The sequence below is a fragment of the Pseudorasbora parva genome, chromosome 6, assembly GCF_024679245.1.
Source record: "Pseudorasbora parva isolate DD20220531a chromosome 6, ASM2467924v1, whole genome shotgun sequence".
Taxonomy (NCBI): domain Eukaryota; kingdom Metazoa; phylum Chordata; class Actinopteri; order Cypriniformes; family Gobionidae; genus Pseudorasbora; species Pseudorasbora parva.
Window position 1 is genome coordinate 19,971,055 of NC_090177.1, and position 17,307 is coordinate 19,988,361.

The 17,307-nt window shown below is 38.4% G+C and overlaps 1 protein-coding gene across 3 annotated transcripts in view; it reads left to right on the plus strand.

Moving 5' to 3' along the window:
* The first annotated feature begins 219 nt into the window (after positions 1–219).
* Positions 220–17,307, plus strand: part of atf7a (activating transcription factor 7a) — a 42,915-nt gene continuing 25,827 nt past the window's right edge. Inside the window, exons 1-2 of one of the 3 annotated variants that reach the window (XM_067446062.1) lie at positions 220–290; positions 13,357–13,428. In XM_067446062.1, the coding sequence (XP_067302163.1) occupies positions 13,381–13,428 (48 nt within the window). In that variant the 5' untranslated portion in view covers positions 220–290; positions 13,357–13,380. Of the gene's footprint in view, positions 291–1,913; positions 2,023–13,335; positions 13,429–17,307 lie in introns of those variants that run through there. The other 2 variants (XM_067446063.1, XM_067446061.1) reach the window with 2 other exon arrangements.

Here is a 17,307-nt window from a genome sequence, read left to right on the forward strand (position 1 = left end):
TAACAGAAACCGGAGTAACAGAAATCAATTAATTATATTACAATAACTGATTATACATTCAAATTCATATTAACATTCAAAGTTCTTGCCAAAATCTTACCCGTTATTACAGTCAGAGTAATATATATATATATATATATGGGTCGTAAAGGTCGTAGGTCGTAAACACCCCAGGTGAAGGACTCGGGTTGTGACGACAAAATCTCGCGATACTTCACGGGGAGGGGCGTGTCAGATTCCAAGAGAGGAGAGAGAGAGAGAGAGATAGAGTGGGATAGAGGGGCGCTGTGGTAAGTTTGTAAACATTCTTATTCTGTCAAACTGTGGAATCGATGATTGTCTGGATTTGAAACAATGTCCAAACGTTATTTATATTCGTCAAAAAGGGTTGTCTGTGATCGAGAGTAACTTTTTTGAGGCGACTGTGAGATTGCTGTCAGATTGGCAGTGGTCTGCTACCGAAGTCTGCGCGTACACTCCAGCTCGTTCAGGGCTCTTGACAAGCGAGGGCAGGAAATCTTAGGAATAGAAAAGTGCCCCTAGCCGTCATTTATTACTACTTTATACTACAAAGTTGAGGTTTTTAAATTTTTATTTGTGTCAATATAAGTTTGTTTGCTTATATAAAATGACACATTAGATACCACAGTTATTTCGTTTGCTTTAAAGTACTCTTTGCATACTTTTGTTTCTAGCGCGGGGGGGTGCGGGGGTATGAGCGGCCTGTATACGCTTTAAGTTCGTGAATTCCATTTTTTGAGTGGGATTTTTGTCCGCCAATGAGACGCAACGAATAATCTTGATTGACATATATTGGAGCCAAACAGCAATTAGATATATTTGATTGACGCGCACTTGACCAATCAGAACAACCGTAGGGCGGGCACATGCGGGAAAAGGCTGGCTTTAAAGTTGGCATGTTCGCAAGACATCAAGTTAGCATGTGTTTGCTAAATATTTAGCTACGTTTATTTTCGGCGATGGCACTAGAGACGAACGTTATTTTTTTGGTGTTATGCAGTTATCCAGCATTAAAGGTAGAAATTGCACATTGAAGTGTCAGAAAATTAACGTTATATTTAAACTAAAACCCCGCAAACGTCCCTTTTGTTTTAAGTTGCCATCAGTTAGTTACATTTCCTTAAACAGTTCTATTTTTGTTACATGCAGAAACAATCATGATATAAAGTAGGATACGTTTCAGTGATGTATGAGTAGTGCTGCTTCTCATATTTTCAACTACACTTTTTTTGCTAAAAGGTTTAGTAAATACTTTGCTGTAATTGCTATATGATTAGGTAACGTTAGGTGTTTTTTGTTCATGAGTAAATATAAGCGGTCAACCCCACACAAATGTCAGCATTCTAAATCACAGTATTCGCTTGCCATTTAAACAAACAATTCTTGTTTATGGCTTGTTTGTTTGCTATATAAATATGTTATACAAAACAAGCACCTGCTGTTGATCAGTTTGTTATCCCAATTGTTGTGTGTATTTGGCCAAGATCATTCAAATAATATGAGCATTTCACATCTTTGCACATAATGCATGTAGTGTGTAGAGATTTCTCTTCCCCCCTAAAAAAACAGCTGATAACAATCAACTTGATTTCTTCTGAGCGTGTTAATGTCTCATCTTAGTGCCTGTAAACACCATATGTACATCTGAGGACCTGTAATTGTAGATATAGGTCATCTTCACATGGCACTTAATGAATTCCAATAATGTTACTCTTTGGAATGACTGTACGTCTCCATATAATACATTATCCTGTCTGCAGACATATTTGCTTTTGCACTAGTGAGCATTTTTGCAGCTGTTAAAATAATTGCTTCACAACGACTTGATTAATGAGAGCTCGTGGCCTTGCTTGTTGCTTTCGCCTCTGCTATAAGGCATCACGGTGAAGACGCAATGTGAAGACGTTTTACAGGAAGGAACTGCATATGCCAGTTTGACATCTTTCACATGATGAAATCGGCTCGGTTTCTGACTTGTTAAACCATGCTCTGTGATTAAATGTCAGTGAACTGCGAATGAAGGTTTATGTTATGATTATGTAAGTTGTCCTGGCAACAGTTGTATATAGGATAATATAATTGACAGCACGTTTTGTCCGGATGCATCAATAGAGTAATTGAGCAGACCAAATAACTCTGTTTCAAATTTCCAGCAGACCAAATAACAGACTGTTCAAATAAAACTGACAATAAGGGTAAACTGCCAGCCGTACTTGAGTTGATTCTGGGCATCCGTGCTCTTCTAAAGTTATGTAATATTTGGTCTGCTCTTAGAGGTGTGTCTAAGAAGAAATACTGTGAGAGAGCTCTCAAAGATTGAGGGAGATACTCCATTGTAGAAGTAATGAATGGACAATGTGGGTGGCTGGAAAATGTTTTCGTCCATTTTGGCAAACACATCAGGCTTGATGGATTGCTGTGATTTTGGGATCATTAAAATATGATGTTCACATGCCATCATGTTGCTGTAATGTTTAGAGAACAAGTAAAATATGCCAAAATTGAGTTGGTATGTCCATTATAATATAATTAGCAGCTCTTTCTGAACATTGCCATACATTACAGCCATATATCTTGATATTTTTTTCCCAGCCTTGTATAATCTTGATGTGTTTCGACTGTGTTTTCCGCATCATTACTCCAGTCTTCAGTCACGTGAACCTGCAGAAATCATTCTAATATGCTGATTTTTGTTTCTTCTTTTTACCAATGTTGAGGGTTATCGATGGTTGTGCTGCTTAATATTAAAAAAAAAAAAAAAAAAAAAAAACTGGATTCTTTGATGACCAAAAAAAAATAAAAAAAATAGCAGGATTTATTTGAAATAGAAATCTTTTATAACATAAATGTCTTTATGGACATTTTTGATCAATTTAATGCATCCATGCTCAACTAAAGTATTAATTTCTTTTAAACAAATCAAACTGACTCCAAACTTTTGAACGGTAGTGAGTGTATGCACCGCACCATATACAAAACTATACATTAATAAACAGCAATATTTACAAATCAGTTTGCATTACATCAGCATGATACATAATACTATATTGCCAGCAAAATAATTGCAATATATCATGGACATTTGATATATTTCTACTAAATGCAGGAATGAAGAAAAACTTTTGGCTTTTGTTGACTTGTTGCATGTCCGACATTGTTGTAGCAGCAGTATAAACTGATCTGAAGAGATTTATCGGTTTTACAGACAGGGACTTTGGAGGGGTCCACATTGTTCCTAGCAGAATACAGGCCCTGGGGATTGCATTGGGCTACATTGTGTATTTCCTCACCATGGATATAGCACCGGGCACACTGCAGTCATGCAGACATGGATCTAAAGTTTCATTTGTTCCATTTTCCAAAGCTCAGGTTCACTAAGGTTACATAAATCCAAATCGGCCGTAAAACACGCACCCCTTATCCCCGACACTATCCGCAGCACCCTTGGCCTTTACCTGCGAGCTGCCGAACACCCTCCAAAACCGTTCGTTCCATTCTCTGCTCCCTGCCCCCCTTTTTTGTCGCTCCCTTTTTGTGGGGTCTCCCTTACTCTCTGGCAGCTCACTCTCCAGATTCCTCATTCTTGGCTCAGGCTGGAGCTATTAATACAGTTTGTTTTGTCAGTTTCCTAGCAGACAGCATCAAACAGTGCACGCCTAAAGCAGATTATAGCCGGACCTCGCCACACCGTCCACCTGCTGAGTAGGAGAAATCCAAGTTAACAGCAGGATGCTGCTTGTCCCCATGTCAGACCCAATTGATCTTGAGGAACCAGGCTTTGATTAAAAAAATGCATGTATTTCACATACATTTTTTGTATGATCTGGTATGACTCCTCATTTGTAAGTAATTTTGAATAAAGGCTTCCATTTAATGATTCAATGCAAATAAATGTAAATGCAAAAGTCATGGAAATCCATTGGTCGAAAGGTGTGGGAACCCTGAATGCATTGCATTTTTAAAAACTCGAAGCAGTGCACTTCTAGTACTGCCAACTGTTTTCCTGTTTAAATTGTTGATGATAGACAAACCCAGCTGTTCTGTTTAATCTAAGATGGATGTTGTCAAAGCCGTGGCCTGGCAACTAGCACTAATTCAGGGACACATTGTGCTGTGGCTCTCATGTAGAGGACTCTGGTTTGAGTCTGGTCTTATCGGTTCACCTTTATCGTTTTCTGTCTTGTCTCTATAAAAATTTTGGATAGTTGGGTAATTGAGCTTGGTATGCCGTCATGTTCTCAGGTGATAAATTAAAAGTCATAGTTAAATACTTCTGGAGCTTTTTTAATATTACAGCTAAATAAATGTTACAGATCCAGCCTGCTATTTTTATAGTTCCTCCATTTTGTGTTCGCAAAATAATCGCGGACATGGTTTAAATTAGGGATGCACCGAAATGAAATTCTTGGCCGAAGCCGAAACCGAATAATAATGAAATGCTTGGCCGAATACCGAACGCGGTGTTTCGCATTTTTTCCATTTATTTGGCAATTTTTTTACCATTACAATAATTAGAAAGTAAAAATTTGCTTTTTACTATTTTGTGTTGCTTTTCAGAGAAATAAATCAAATAACAAAAATACAATTTCAAAATATTTATTTAACACTGAACTTTTTTTAACATTTCAGCAGATATTATACAAACTAAGCACAACATAACTTAAAATAAATAATTAGTAAAATAAAAAATATATTTTTATTTGGCCATCTTTGAAGCCCCCCTTCTTGAATAGCCTATGTTAGGCCTATAACTGACTGCTGAAAGAATGTAACTCTGTATGTCTACAACAACTAATGTGCATTGAATAGTGCAACAAATGTGGATGAACCCACAACAAATAAATAACTGTCCTAGACATAAGCCTACTTAGCCTACTTCTTCAGGAAAAGTGGCAGGTTCTTCTTTATGAAAAGTAGCTTCTCTGCATTCTTACATGACAGTCGGTTCCTCTTCTCATCGATGACATGAGATGCAGCACTAAACAGTGCTTCCACACTGCTGACATGTTTTCTGCATAAAGAGCGCGCCTCTCACTCTACGTGGGTTACTATTTGATCGCGTCATTAAAAACGTCATTGTTCGGCAAAAATTATTCGGCCTTTTTACTTATTCGGTTAATAAGCCGAATAATTTCGGTTGCCGAACATTCGGTGCATCCCTAGTTTAAATGCAAAATTGGAAAAGCGACATTTAAAAGTCACTGTTTCAGTCAACGGTGGAATCATTTTAGGTGCAATTTTTTTATAATGCACACTCTTTGAAATGTTAAGAGTGAATGTTGTTTGATTAATAAAGGGTTTTATTGAGAATTTGTTGGACATAATTCAGTACAAATGTTCAAATGCTTCCCATGTTTTTATACTGCAAACTAGTCTTAATCATAACAGGAAGTGGACTCCAGAATGTCTTTGTGAATAATCTATCTTGGCTCTATTTTTTGTTTTGGACAGTCGGTTCGGTTGTAGCACACATTGATTCAGGTGGGCCTTCCTCTGTTTGTCTGATTTATTGTGATGGTAAACTTTAGAGAGTGTGCTCCCCTAGTTTGAGGCTTACTGAGATGTGGACACTTCACCAGGGGTATAACGAATGGGTGGTTCTCATTTGTATATAGTCACTCTGTGCATTTCTCTGACCAAACTGTCTGTGTGTATTGCAACCAGACCGAAAGCTCTGGCACCAAGCTGTTGGCTCACTTGGAGAGCGTGTGAGGTCTGCAAGGAATCAAGCTGCTTAGTTTGTACGCCACTTTGATCTCAGGCGTAATAGGAAGGGCCTTTCAGGGGCAAACAAGATGCAGCTATTTTCTTTATGGAAAACAGAGCAAGGGTCTTGGCAGTGGCTCCTTATTTCAGCTTATAACTGCATGTCCCTCCCTCCACACGGGACACTCCACAAAAACACAATTGAAATAATGATGTGGACAAGGACATTAGTGTTTATGTTTATTGTGTTCTAATCCAGACATCCTTCCAATCCATCCATCCATCCATCCATCCATCCATCCATCCATCCATCCATCCATCCATCCATCCATCCATACACCCATCCATCCATCCATACACCCATCCATCCATCCATCCATCCATCCATCCATCCATCCATCCATCCATCCATCCATCCATACACCCATCCATCCATCTGCATGCATACATACATACATTAGAATTTTTAAAGGGATAGTTCACCCTAAAGATAGTGATAGTCATAAGGATAGTGTTTATGTTTATTGTGTTCTAATCCAGACATCCTTCCAACCCATATTACATCCATCCATCCATCCATCCATCCATCCATCCATCCATCCATCCATCCATCCATCCATCCATCCATCCATCCATCCATCCATCCATGCATCCATCCATCCATCCATCCATCCATCCATACACCCATCCATCCATCTGCATGCATACATACATACATACATTAGAATTTTTAAAGGGATAGTTCACCCTAAAATGAAAATAAAGTCATCTTTTACTAACCCTGATGTTGCTCCAATGCCCTATGTCCTCCTATCTTTTTCGGACCTTAAAGGGTGAAATTCTGAAAAACGTCCTGCACGTGCTCCTTTCATATTATGGCATTGAATTGTGACCAAGCGGCAACCTCCCGCGACCTCTCTTGAAGCCAATATGGAAGTAATGTAAACTGCATTTCCTCAACTGGCCACTAGAGGCAGGCTCCAGAAGGGAGCAGAATCTCATTGAGCCCCATGTTAAAATTCCCAAATTTACAGCAGAAAAAAACATGTTTACAGCCTGGTACAAACTGTGGTTTTGGTCTATATGGCTAATTTTGCCCTTCATGACAACTGTGAGGGGGGTAACATTTTTTATAACTCATTCGTTTACTTTATATAAAGCCTTAAAGTGCTGCATAATTAAGGGTGTGGTTACTTTGAGTGACAGATGGATAGCCATTTATCCGCCGTCTATCCGCTTGTTAAGTTGTGACGTAAGGAACGCTGTTTCTGGGTCCAAGCCTCAACTCGTTTCACTTGAGAATGCCATTGACGCCCCTTTTTTTCATATTAAACATCAAACATTTTAAAAAGTTAAACATTTTAAATACTTACAGTCTACACAACATTCTCTATGGTCACAGCGTTACAGACATTAATATTTTAACGATTTATAAAAGATGAATCACTGTCTGGCCATCTGGAATTTTGGTATGGAGAAAAAGGTTATTATTATAACTTTTTTTTGTAGTATTACACCACATTGTGTGTTTATATTAGCACCGTTTGTGGTATAAGATGCCGCGTGACGTCAGCCTTAACAACCGGATAGTCATTGCGTCACCTAAGCTCCACCCACATCCCGCCTCTTTGTCCATTTTTTGTTATCCAGGAGTGACACGCGATGACACGCTAGCAAGATGGCAACGGCCAGCTCGTCTCTACTTTACGCTTCAGAACGGCTTATCGGAATCCTATGGGTGACGTCACGGACACTATCTCCATAATTTTTTTCAGTCTATGATGGTGACCAGGCTAAAACTTTACAAAAAGGATACATAAGTATAGTGCAATGATACAGTGGGCCGCCCACCATATATGGAAAGTGTTCAGGAGGCATACTATAAGGTTTTACGAGAAAGAAAATCATTATTTAGTCAAAATACGCTCGGTCGTTTGCTGCCAGCAGCCACACTGTTGGCATTGCACCCCGGATAAGCGCACACACACCATTTTGAGAAATCAGTGTGTCTACCCGTGTCATTGCATGAAACTTTTGTATCCTTTTTGTAAAGTTTTAGCCTGGTCTCTATTCACTGCCACTAAATGGAAGAACGCATGCAGGACATTTTTCAAAATTTCTTCCTTTGAGGTCAGAAGAAGAAGAAGAAGTAAAAAAGATTTTACTTATAAAAAAGATATAAGTAAAAGTTTCATTTCAGAGTGAACTATCACTTTAAATTTGGCTTTGTCTGGTGTGTCACATCTTGCAGTGTTTTTTGAGCGCCCTCCCACAAGTGTTGTGTTTCAAGTAAACGTGAAGTTAAAAATAGTCCTTTAATTTTTTAAAAATGAGTCTTGAGACCTCTGAATTATTTCATTCCTTTGTGTTCATCTGTTTTGTTTCATGCAAAGTGTAAGTTCATCTAATGAAGTTATATTTTGTAAATGCCTCCTAAACAGCTTTTTTAAAAATATATATACATGTAGTTTTTGTATTCTATTCCATTGGTACCTCAAGAGCAGTTGCTTTTGTTTGCTGTAAACTTTACAGCGTCAGTGTTACATAAATTGGAAGCAACTCAGGCTGCAGACCTGCCATTTTAAATGGCTTTTTAAATTTTCACAGATGACACAAGCTTCACCCACTTAAATCCCTGCTGTTATAGTCAAGGAAGATGTTTGGTTCATTCTTCACCTTTTGTTTGCTCTGGTGGTTGTGTAACTCACCAGACGTCATTCTGAGCTGGTGGGGCATGTTGAAAGTTTAATGAAACTTCCCTCCATTTAAATTTAATGAACGTGTTACTTTTTCCAAAATTCCCAGCCTCTCCACATGTGGACCGTTGGGGTTAAAGGAGTGAATGTGTAGATTGGTGTAAAGAAAGATAACAAATTTAACCATCCCAGTCAAGATGGCTAAATGTCACCACAACTAAATATAAGACACGTGCATATAATGATTCTAAACATATGTGTGTGTCATTCATAAATGGATTCACAACAAAAGCTGGGGAATGTATAGAATATTTACTGTATATTCAGGATGTAGTCGGTTTAAAATTAAGCAACATTGTGAAGATTAGGATTTAATGCTTTTTATTTGGCCAATAAGTTTACTAAAGTCCAATTTGCAGTCTGGAACTGGAGGAGTCTACGCTGGTTGCCAAAAGACTTAGCCAGTCTTTAAATTTTGGGCAGTCGGAGTTGACAGATTTGACAGAAAATCAAACATGTTTAATATTTTGAGACAATTTAAGAACACATATTGTTTTAATTTCTCATACGTCTTCTGTCTGAGTTTGTTGCATTCAGAATGACTGGAAAGTCTGTGATCCTCAGTCATTTAGTGTACGATGCCCAGGATTAAGTGTTTTCATTGCGTTAATTAAGTGAAAAGCTGTTTTAAAACATGTTTTGAATATTTTTTACTATATATTTTTTCCTGATTAAAGCAAAACCAACTTTTTATATACAAATATTGCAATAAGCATGTTGAATGTTGTCAGAAGATTGAAATATTTTAAGAGTCTCCATGGTCATGGAAAACATAAATATAAAATTGTGATTTCCAGTAAAGATGCAGTGATCGACCGGCAAGGGACTGGAAACGACCAATTTTCAGCATGATCGGACCCGTAACTGGCTAGTCAGTTTCCGAGCCAATCCGGGGTTTTTTTTGCCAGCGGCACACATGCAATAACGTCAGCTGTGAGTTCTCGTTCTCTTCTCTTCGACAGCAGGAAGTGGCACAAACCCGCCTCCTCTTACTCTCTCTATTCTCATTCGCTCTGTTTAAATAGTGCTTGCATTGCACATAATTGTACTAATTCCCATAGGTTTCATGCTCACACCAAAAGTGTGTGCACCCATGATCTGTACAAGTAGAGCGCACAAGTGCCAAGTACAAAAATAAGTGGCTTTCTGCGCTTAAATGGTTTAAAACACACAAAATTATGTCAAAATACCCGTCTTGGTCAGTATTCAGTTAAAGGGTTAGTTCGCTCAAAAATTATCCCATGATTTACTAACCCTAAAGTCAACCTAAGTGTATATGACATTCCTCTTTAAAATCTGAGTTAAATTAAAAATGTCCTGGCTCTTCCAAGCTTTATAATGGCAGTGACTGTTGGGTCATTTTTGAATTCCACAAAAGTTCATCTGTCCATCATAAAACTGTTCCACACGGCTCTGGGGCGTTAATAAAGGCCTTCTGAAGCGAAGCAACGTGTTTGTAAATTTTAACTTACGGAAAAAGTGTAGCACCCACGTCTCACAGTTCAAAACGCTTACGCTACGTCTGACGACATTGCACACCAGTTACGCTCTTCAGACGTAGGGTAAGCATTTTGAACAGCGAGAGGCGTGGCCTTCTACACTTTTTCCATAAGTTGAATATGGAAGGTGAATCGCTAGGAGCTAGATAAGTTACTTTTAAAGTAAAGTCTTAAATATGGAAGTCTTAAATTTTTCTTACACAATCTCTTTGCTTCAGAAGGCCTTTAGGCTATTAACCCCTGGAGCCATGTGGAACAGTTTTATGACGGACAGATGAACTTTTATGGACTTCAAAAACAGTCACTGCCATTCAGGGATTCGCAGCTCAGTGTATAAACAACCCACACCCAACTGACGTTTTCAGCTAACCCGCCCGCAACTCGGACAGCAAAAAAAAGGAAATATTGTTGCCGACCCGCTTCCTGACCTGCATTTTTAAAAGTAGTAAATGCTCATTGTTGCATCAATTTATTCATTTTGTTTCATTTTCTTAACAATTATTCTGCATGTGTTTATCTTGTCTAATCGAAGTGTGCGTCTTTCCCCCGATTTTCCCGACAAAAACCCCGCCCCTTTCAGAAAAATACATAAAACTGACATTACTGAGCTATATGTGTTTAAAACGAGCCTATTAAAATGGCAGCCTACAATGGCATTGCTCAGTTCAGCATGTTGGAAAATCACCAATAGGGCATTTTGTTCCGCATCATGAAAATAATTAAAAGGGCTACAAGTGGTATAGTTATTTTTCACGCTGTGTAGAAATAATATTGAATCAACCGTTCTTGGGTTGAGGCGGTTTCTTCTCGCCTCTATGGGATTCGGAGCCAAATGTGCGCTCAGTGCTGTACTTATGCTGGAATGCAGAGGATCCTCCTTGTCAATGTATTTCATAGTAAATTTTGTCTAGTACTATATAAATTACAAAGGTTTAATTGGCATCTTTATTTTAAACAACTTGACTGACCGTGACCCAAATATCATTAAAAATATTTTCGGATGACTCGTAACCGCGGGTAACTCCGGGTGACCGCAGGCACCCGCTCATTTTGGATCAACCTGCGCATCACTGCTACATTATAAAGCTTAGTATAGCCAGGACATTTTTTATATATCTCTGAATGTGTTTTGGTCTGAAAGAAGAATGTCATATACAGGATGGCTTGAGGATGAGTAAATCATGGGCTAATTTTCATTTTTGGGTGAACTAACCCTTTAAAAAAGTTGAGAAAGATAACACAAGTTGCGTAACAGTATATTGGATCCATGCATAAACTCTTAAAGTGACAGCAGCCTAATATTCCTGCTGCTGTCTATGTTAATAAAAGAACAAAAGACAAAGAAAATAACTCGCTGCTATTGACTGAATGATTTGTAACTAATTGTTAGCATTAATATGTATTTAATTTTTACAATGAAAGGTACCTAGCCTGACAAGCCAGACCCACATCAAGATGTTTGGTCTGGAAACTCACCATTGACAGGGCTCAATCCGAGGGGCGGGAAAAACGGTTGTCTTTCAAACTCCCTCTGCACTGCATGCACGCAATTGGATAGCGCTACAACCAACCAGAGCAACGAAGGTGAAGCAGAGCTCGTTTAAAGATTAAACTTTCTCCGTATCCGGTCGGCAAAACTCAGAACACATCTTCCCTTCTTAAGAATGACTTCAGTGCCGTTCTTTGTTCTTTTCTTAGAGAAAAGCTTAACTCCAAGTCTTCCAGAGTCGCGGTCAAAGCTGATTCGAAAGACCGCCGTTCGCCAGTTTCTGTGTTTACTAGAAGCACGCAAGCACAACTCAGTCGTCATTATGTTAATCCCCGCCCACCGACTCTACACACGATGTGATTGGCCCGACCAGAGTTTGGCGTTTACAGCTCAGAATTGAGAGTTGCCAGACGACACTCGCAGCTGATTAGATTTGCTGCCGCTAAGGTGCGTCTAGATTTCTAAGCTAAAAGGTATCTAGTGTTATTTTACTTTTGATTACTTCAATTTATATAGCATTTATTACCGGACTATACCTGTATACCCACCATAAAAACTTAAAGCCCTGTTTATTTAATATCTTTCTTTCTTTTACATTTATTTGTGCTGTTTAAAAATGTGGATAAAGTCTTATTATATGAGTTGTAGTTGTTTTTTAATGAAAATAAAATTTTGTATTGAAAAAAAATAGATTTTTTGTTTTTATATATGCTGCCAATTATAGTTATTTGGAAAAAAAAATCATAATCGACAAAAATCGGCAGGTCACACTTACAAAAAAAAATTGGAAATGGGAATCGGTCAAGAAAATTTAAATCGGTGTATCTCTTAATTTCTGGAAATGTCATTGAAATTTAATTGTAAAAAGTAATGTAAATTTTTGCAATCATTAGCAGATAAATAATTCATTAAACTAACAAAATTAACACATTAATATAAAAATGGCTAAAAATTGCTTCTTCTTTTTTTAAAGAATAACCTGTAAATCACAAAAACGATTGATAAAAAAAAAAAAAAGCCCTGGATAGCCACCCAGCAAAGTGCTATTCTGAACATAGATTCTATCATGGATCCATCAAGAGTCCATGGAAGCTTTGGTTTGGTTTGATTACAGAGTAATGTCAAACATGCGTGTGTTTGTGTGGAAGGTGCTGGCAGTTTGTCTGGAATAACTGCAGCGGTTCAGTATAGGAAAAGAGGGAGTGTCTACAACGAGCCAATACAAACGCATGCCATTCCCCTGGATCAGAGCGGCTCATTCCAGACATGTCTCTCCAGAATTACCATTAGTACACTGTCCGTTCTTCATTTACAACACTTAGTCATTACACTCTCTTGAATTGTATGAAAGCAATCATTTGATATCATCTCCACGGTAAATCGGTTCCCGACTTCTGGCAAACTGTACCAGCGCAACTTCTTGATGTCAATGTAGATGTCTTGAGTTCCTGTGAAAAGTGATGAGCGTCTGGGAGTGTGGGTTGCTGATATTCGATCCTAAGAAACGGGTGGAGGAGTTCAGAGAATGGCTCTGGACAAAGGTGTAGAGTGGCACTAGAGTCGTCGCCGCAGAAGAGCTTTGTGGAGATGGTGTCAGGAGGACTACAATTAAAAGTAGAGGAGGGGCCAAAAAGACAAATCACGAACGCTGCGTGTCATTGGTCTGCCAGATGCCCCCAGTGTGAAGAAAGTATCACCAGGGAAACTTGTAGTTGCCTCACTAACATGCATGTGCTCGTTTCTTCTCGTTATTTTTAAACACCCGCCGCTTCCTGTGCCGAGCGAGGATCCGGGCAGAAGCATCCCTGGAAACGACTGTAGAACTTTTCCTGGCTTAAACCTCTATGAAAACCCTTCAGTAATGTTCTCGCCTTCTCTTCCACAGTTACATTGCAAAGCCTTTGCAAAGATGGGGGACGACAAGCCTTTTGTGTGCAGCGCTCCTGGCTGTGGGCAGGTAAGTTCGCTTTCACTTTGTCTTGGGTTTCAGGTGTGGGTGTTCTTTGCTGGTTCGTTCTCCTCTGCTTATTGAAGAGTGTCGGCGTGCACGTCGTCCTCACAGCTGTACGGTGGCAGCACGTCTGCCCGGCGTGTGTGTGGAGGGAGGTGCGCCAGCTGCACCGCTCTGTAAACATGTTGTTTTTGTCACAGGGCCACACTGATGGAGCTGATAGCGCACTTGTGAAACTGCGTCTCTTCCACTCTCTGACTCACTCACAAACTTAACCAGTGACTAATCGCAGTTATCGTCTACACTTGTCTGGTTTGAGTCAAAGTCCATGCAGACGCTATGATGTGATCATTGATGCTAATATGTGCACTTATGCTGTGAAGTAGGTCAAGGGGGAGTGCACTGCAAAAAAAAAAACAAGTTTAATCTGTATTTTTGTGTTTTTTTCCAGTAAAAATATCTAAAAATCCTTAAAACAAATAAACAAAACAAAAACAATGCAAATAAGGAAGAAAATGTTTTCAGAGAATGTATCTAGATTATGTGTTCATTTAAGTTCTGTTAATTTAAAAAACAAATTGAACAATTTGAAAAAAACAGGGATATATATTATACTTGCATAGGTCATATTTTTTGCATCTCTTGTGTTATAAAAGTGCAAAATAAATAGAATAATGAAAAATAAATCGTGCAGAGATTAGATTTGTACTCCTGTAGTCTTTTTTTGCCTAGCTCTGGTGATGGGCACATCTGGATGATGTTGTCTGCCGTCATTATAACAGCAGAAACAACTTAAAATATTTATGGTCATTTATGGTCATACAGATAAGAGTAAGGTATCATTTGAAACTGTATTGGAAGGGTCTATTTTTATTTGAGTACACGCACAATAAAAACAAAACATAGTGCTTTTGTAAAATAAGTTAGTGGAGCGCATCCATATGAATCTCTGTGTATAGGCTACTAGCAAGCTATTGTTTTGGGTTTGGTACAAGATTTTTTTTTCTTGTTGTGGTGGTTAGCAAACAGTGTTGCAATACCATGTTCGCCCCCTTTCTGGATTCTAGTATGGATCACCTGTGACTGACTATATTCGTCGTCCGACTGTATGCACCGAACCGTGATGTCTGTACTGTGACGGTTCGGGATGAATACATGTACCGTTCGACACCTAATACATATGTATGTGTTATGTCACCAGCATAACACCCTGTAGCCCAAGACTGGTTTCCCACTGAAGCGAAGCAGGGCTGAGCCTGGTCAGTACCTGGATGGGAGACCAACTGGGAAAACCAGGTTGCTGCTGGTAGAGGTGTTAGTGAGGCCAGCAGGGGATGCTCACCCTGTGGTCTGTGTGGGTCCTAAAGCCCCGGTATATTGATATGGACACTGTACTGTAACAAGCACCGTCCTTCGGATGAGACGTTAAACCGAGGTCCTGACTCGTGGTCATTAAAAATCCCAAATTTGCACATTGGCCCCAGTCCATCACGGTCTCCTAATAATCCCCAAATACTGATTGGCTGCATTACTCCTCTCCACCAATCAGCTGGTGTGTGGTGCACGTTCTGGCGCAATATGGCTGCCGTCGCATCATCCAGGTGGATGCTGCACATTGGTTGTGGTTGAGGAGATTCCCCCCCTTCCATGTAAAGTGCTTTGAGTGCATAGAAAAGCGCTTTATAAATCATGTAACAAATTATTATTATATGTGTTATGTATGTGTTTATATATATATATATATATATATATATATATGCTTTATATATATATATATATATATATATATATATAAGTTGTAACGTCATAAGGTACGTCTTATATAACGTCTTATGCCAATTTGCTTCTCAAGTAATTATATTTTCCAGTGTAAGAACTGAAAAACAATGTGGCCTTTGGAGGCTTGTGCTGCTTTGAGGGCATTGAAAACTGAAAGAGGAAGTGATCGAGACCCATCCTACTCAGTGAGACAGTGATGTTCATTTTGTGGTTTTGATCTGAATGTTCTCCTCTGCAGTTGTGTAGAGAAACAGCATGAGAAATGTAGCATGGACCGAAATGAGGCAATTTAGGCTACAGTTAGAACACAGTTAGGCTACAGCTCCCCTCTCCAGTGCTGAATGCAACAATGATCATTTAACCGTACCGTTGGCAGCATAATCTTGAGATTTGAGAGGAACAACATGAGCTTGATGAATAATTTATGTAAGTTTATGTAGTTGTTTGCAGATGTTTCTTTTCGTAATCCACAGGGACTATGACTGTTTACTACTTCTTGCTCTGACCTAGCCAGACTTTGAGCAGGATAAATCAAGTTTTCCTTACATAAAAGTTGCCTTAGATAGTTGAATTTGCGGTCAGTGAGATCTAACGTTTTTGAAAGACTTCCAAAGCTGCATACATTTGATCCAAAATAGTATAGAAATAGTAATATTGTGAAATATTATCACAATTTAAAATAACTGTTTTCTATTTTAATGTTTAAAAAAAGTGATTTATTTCTATGATTGCAGCTGAATTTTAGACATTACTCCAGTCTTCAGCAGGAACCCTCAGAAATAAGTATAATATGCTGATTCAGTTATCAAGAAACATTTCTTCGTCTTCTTCCATCTTCTTCCTTCTTCTTCTTCTTCTTCTTCTTCTTCTTCTTCTTCTTCTTCTTCTCATCAATGTTGAAAGTGTTATCAGGGTTCTTTGAATTACGAATCCAGATCTTTGTCACTCAACGAATCAAACCAAATGTAACTTTTTAAATGTTGTAAAAATGTAAAAAATGAGTAAAAGGATCAATTAATTTCAAAGCATGAACTGACCCACTGACCCAAACTTTTTTGAATGGTAGTGTACATTGAAGCATCTTAGCTCTTAAAAAGTAATGACAGTATCATGTTGTCAGGTAAACGTAAAGCTTTTTTTAAAACTACTCCCCTCCAAGTAAGCCAAAACTGAAGGACACATAAAGGGAAATAAAGAAGATTGGTTGAAAAGAGATCAGGTTGTGCACATCTGTCAGGCTTTGTTAACACCGGTGTGTAGCTGGATGAGGGGAGTGTGGATTTACTCTACTAGAGGTATTGTTCTATTGTTGACGAGCAAACGCTGTTTGCGTCATACTGAAGTCTATAGGGGTTTAAGATTGTTTTGCTTCATCCCAGTGAACCAGATTTTCATGTGACTCCGCTGTTTTGTCAACCTATTACTGAAAAATAAGACGCTGGAGGAAGCTGAGATTTTAGTTTATCAATGCTATAGTGCTTGTTTAAAGATATATTGTGCAAAGTGCTTTTTAATGTATTTTGATTGTAATGTCTGTTATTTCAGACTAATTTCTTCTGTATCGTAGTCATATTAATATTAATTTTTTAAAATGTGAAATAGGCTACCCTTTAGCTAGTGCTTGATCGTCAGTTGGTTTAATATTTTAATAATATTATATTTTTATTTTTTATTTTAAGAAATAATACTTCTTAGTAAAAAGAAAGCAGCATTAAATTGACCAAAATCGCAAAACATTTATCATATCAATGTAAATGTCTAACTACTTAAACTCCGAGGACCCGGTACAGGGTCGGAAATGACATTGTCATGTATTTACTTTCCATTTGAAATGTCTGTGGAGGAGCTATGATGTCATATTTGGTACCATTTGAAAGCTTAGAGTTTCTACTTTCTGGAGATATGCATCACTTTGGGATTTGTTTTACACAAAGTAATGTATTTACACTAAAAAGGGGGTAAAAAAGGGGGTCATCCCTTCAGACCCATATGAGTAAATCTGGCATACAACATGACACAGACAAAATTCTTTTTTCCACTATTTTCTGTAATTTAGTGGAAACAGCCCAAACTGTCTGCAGGTTCCTAGAGCACACAGGGCCTGAG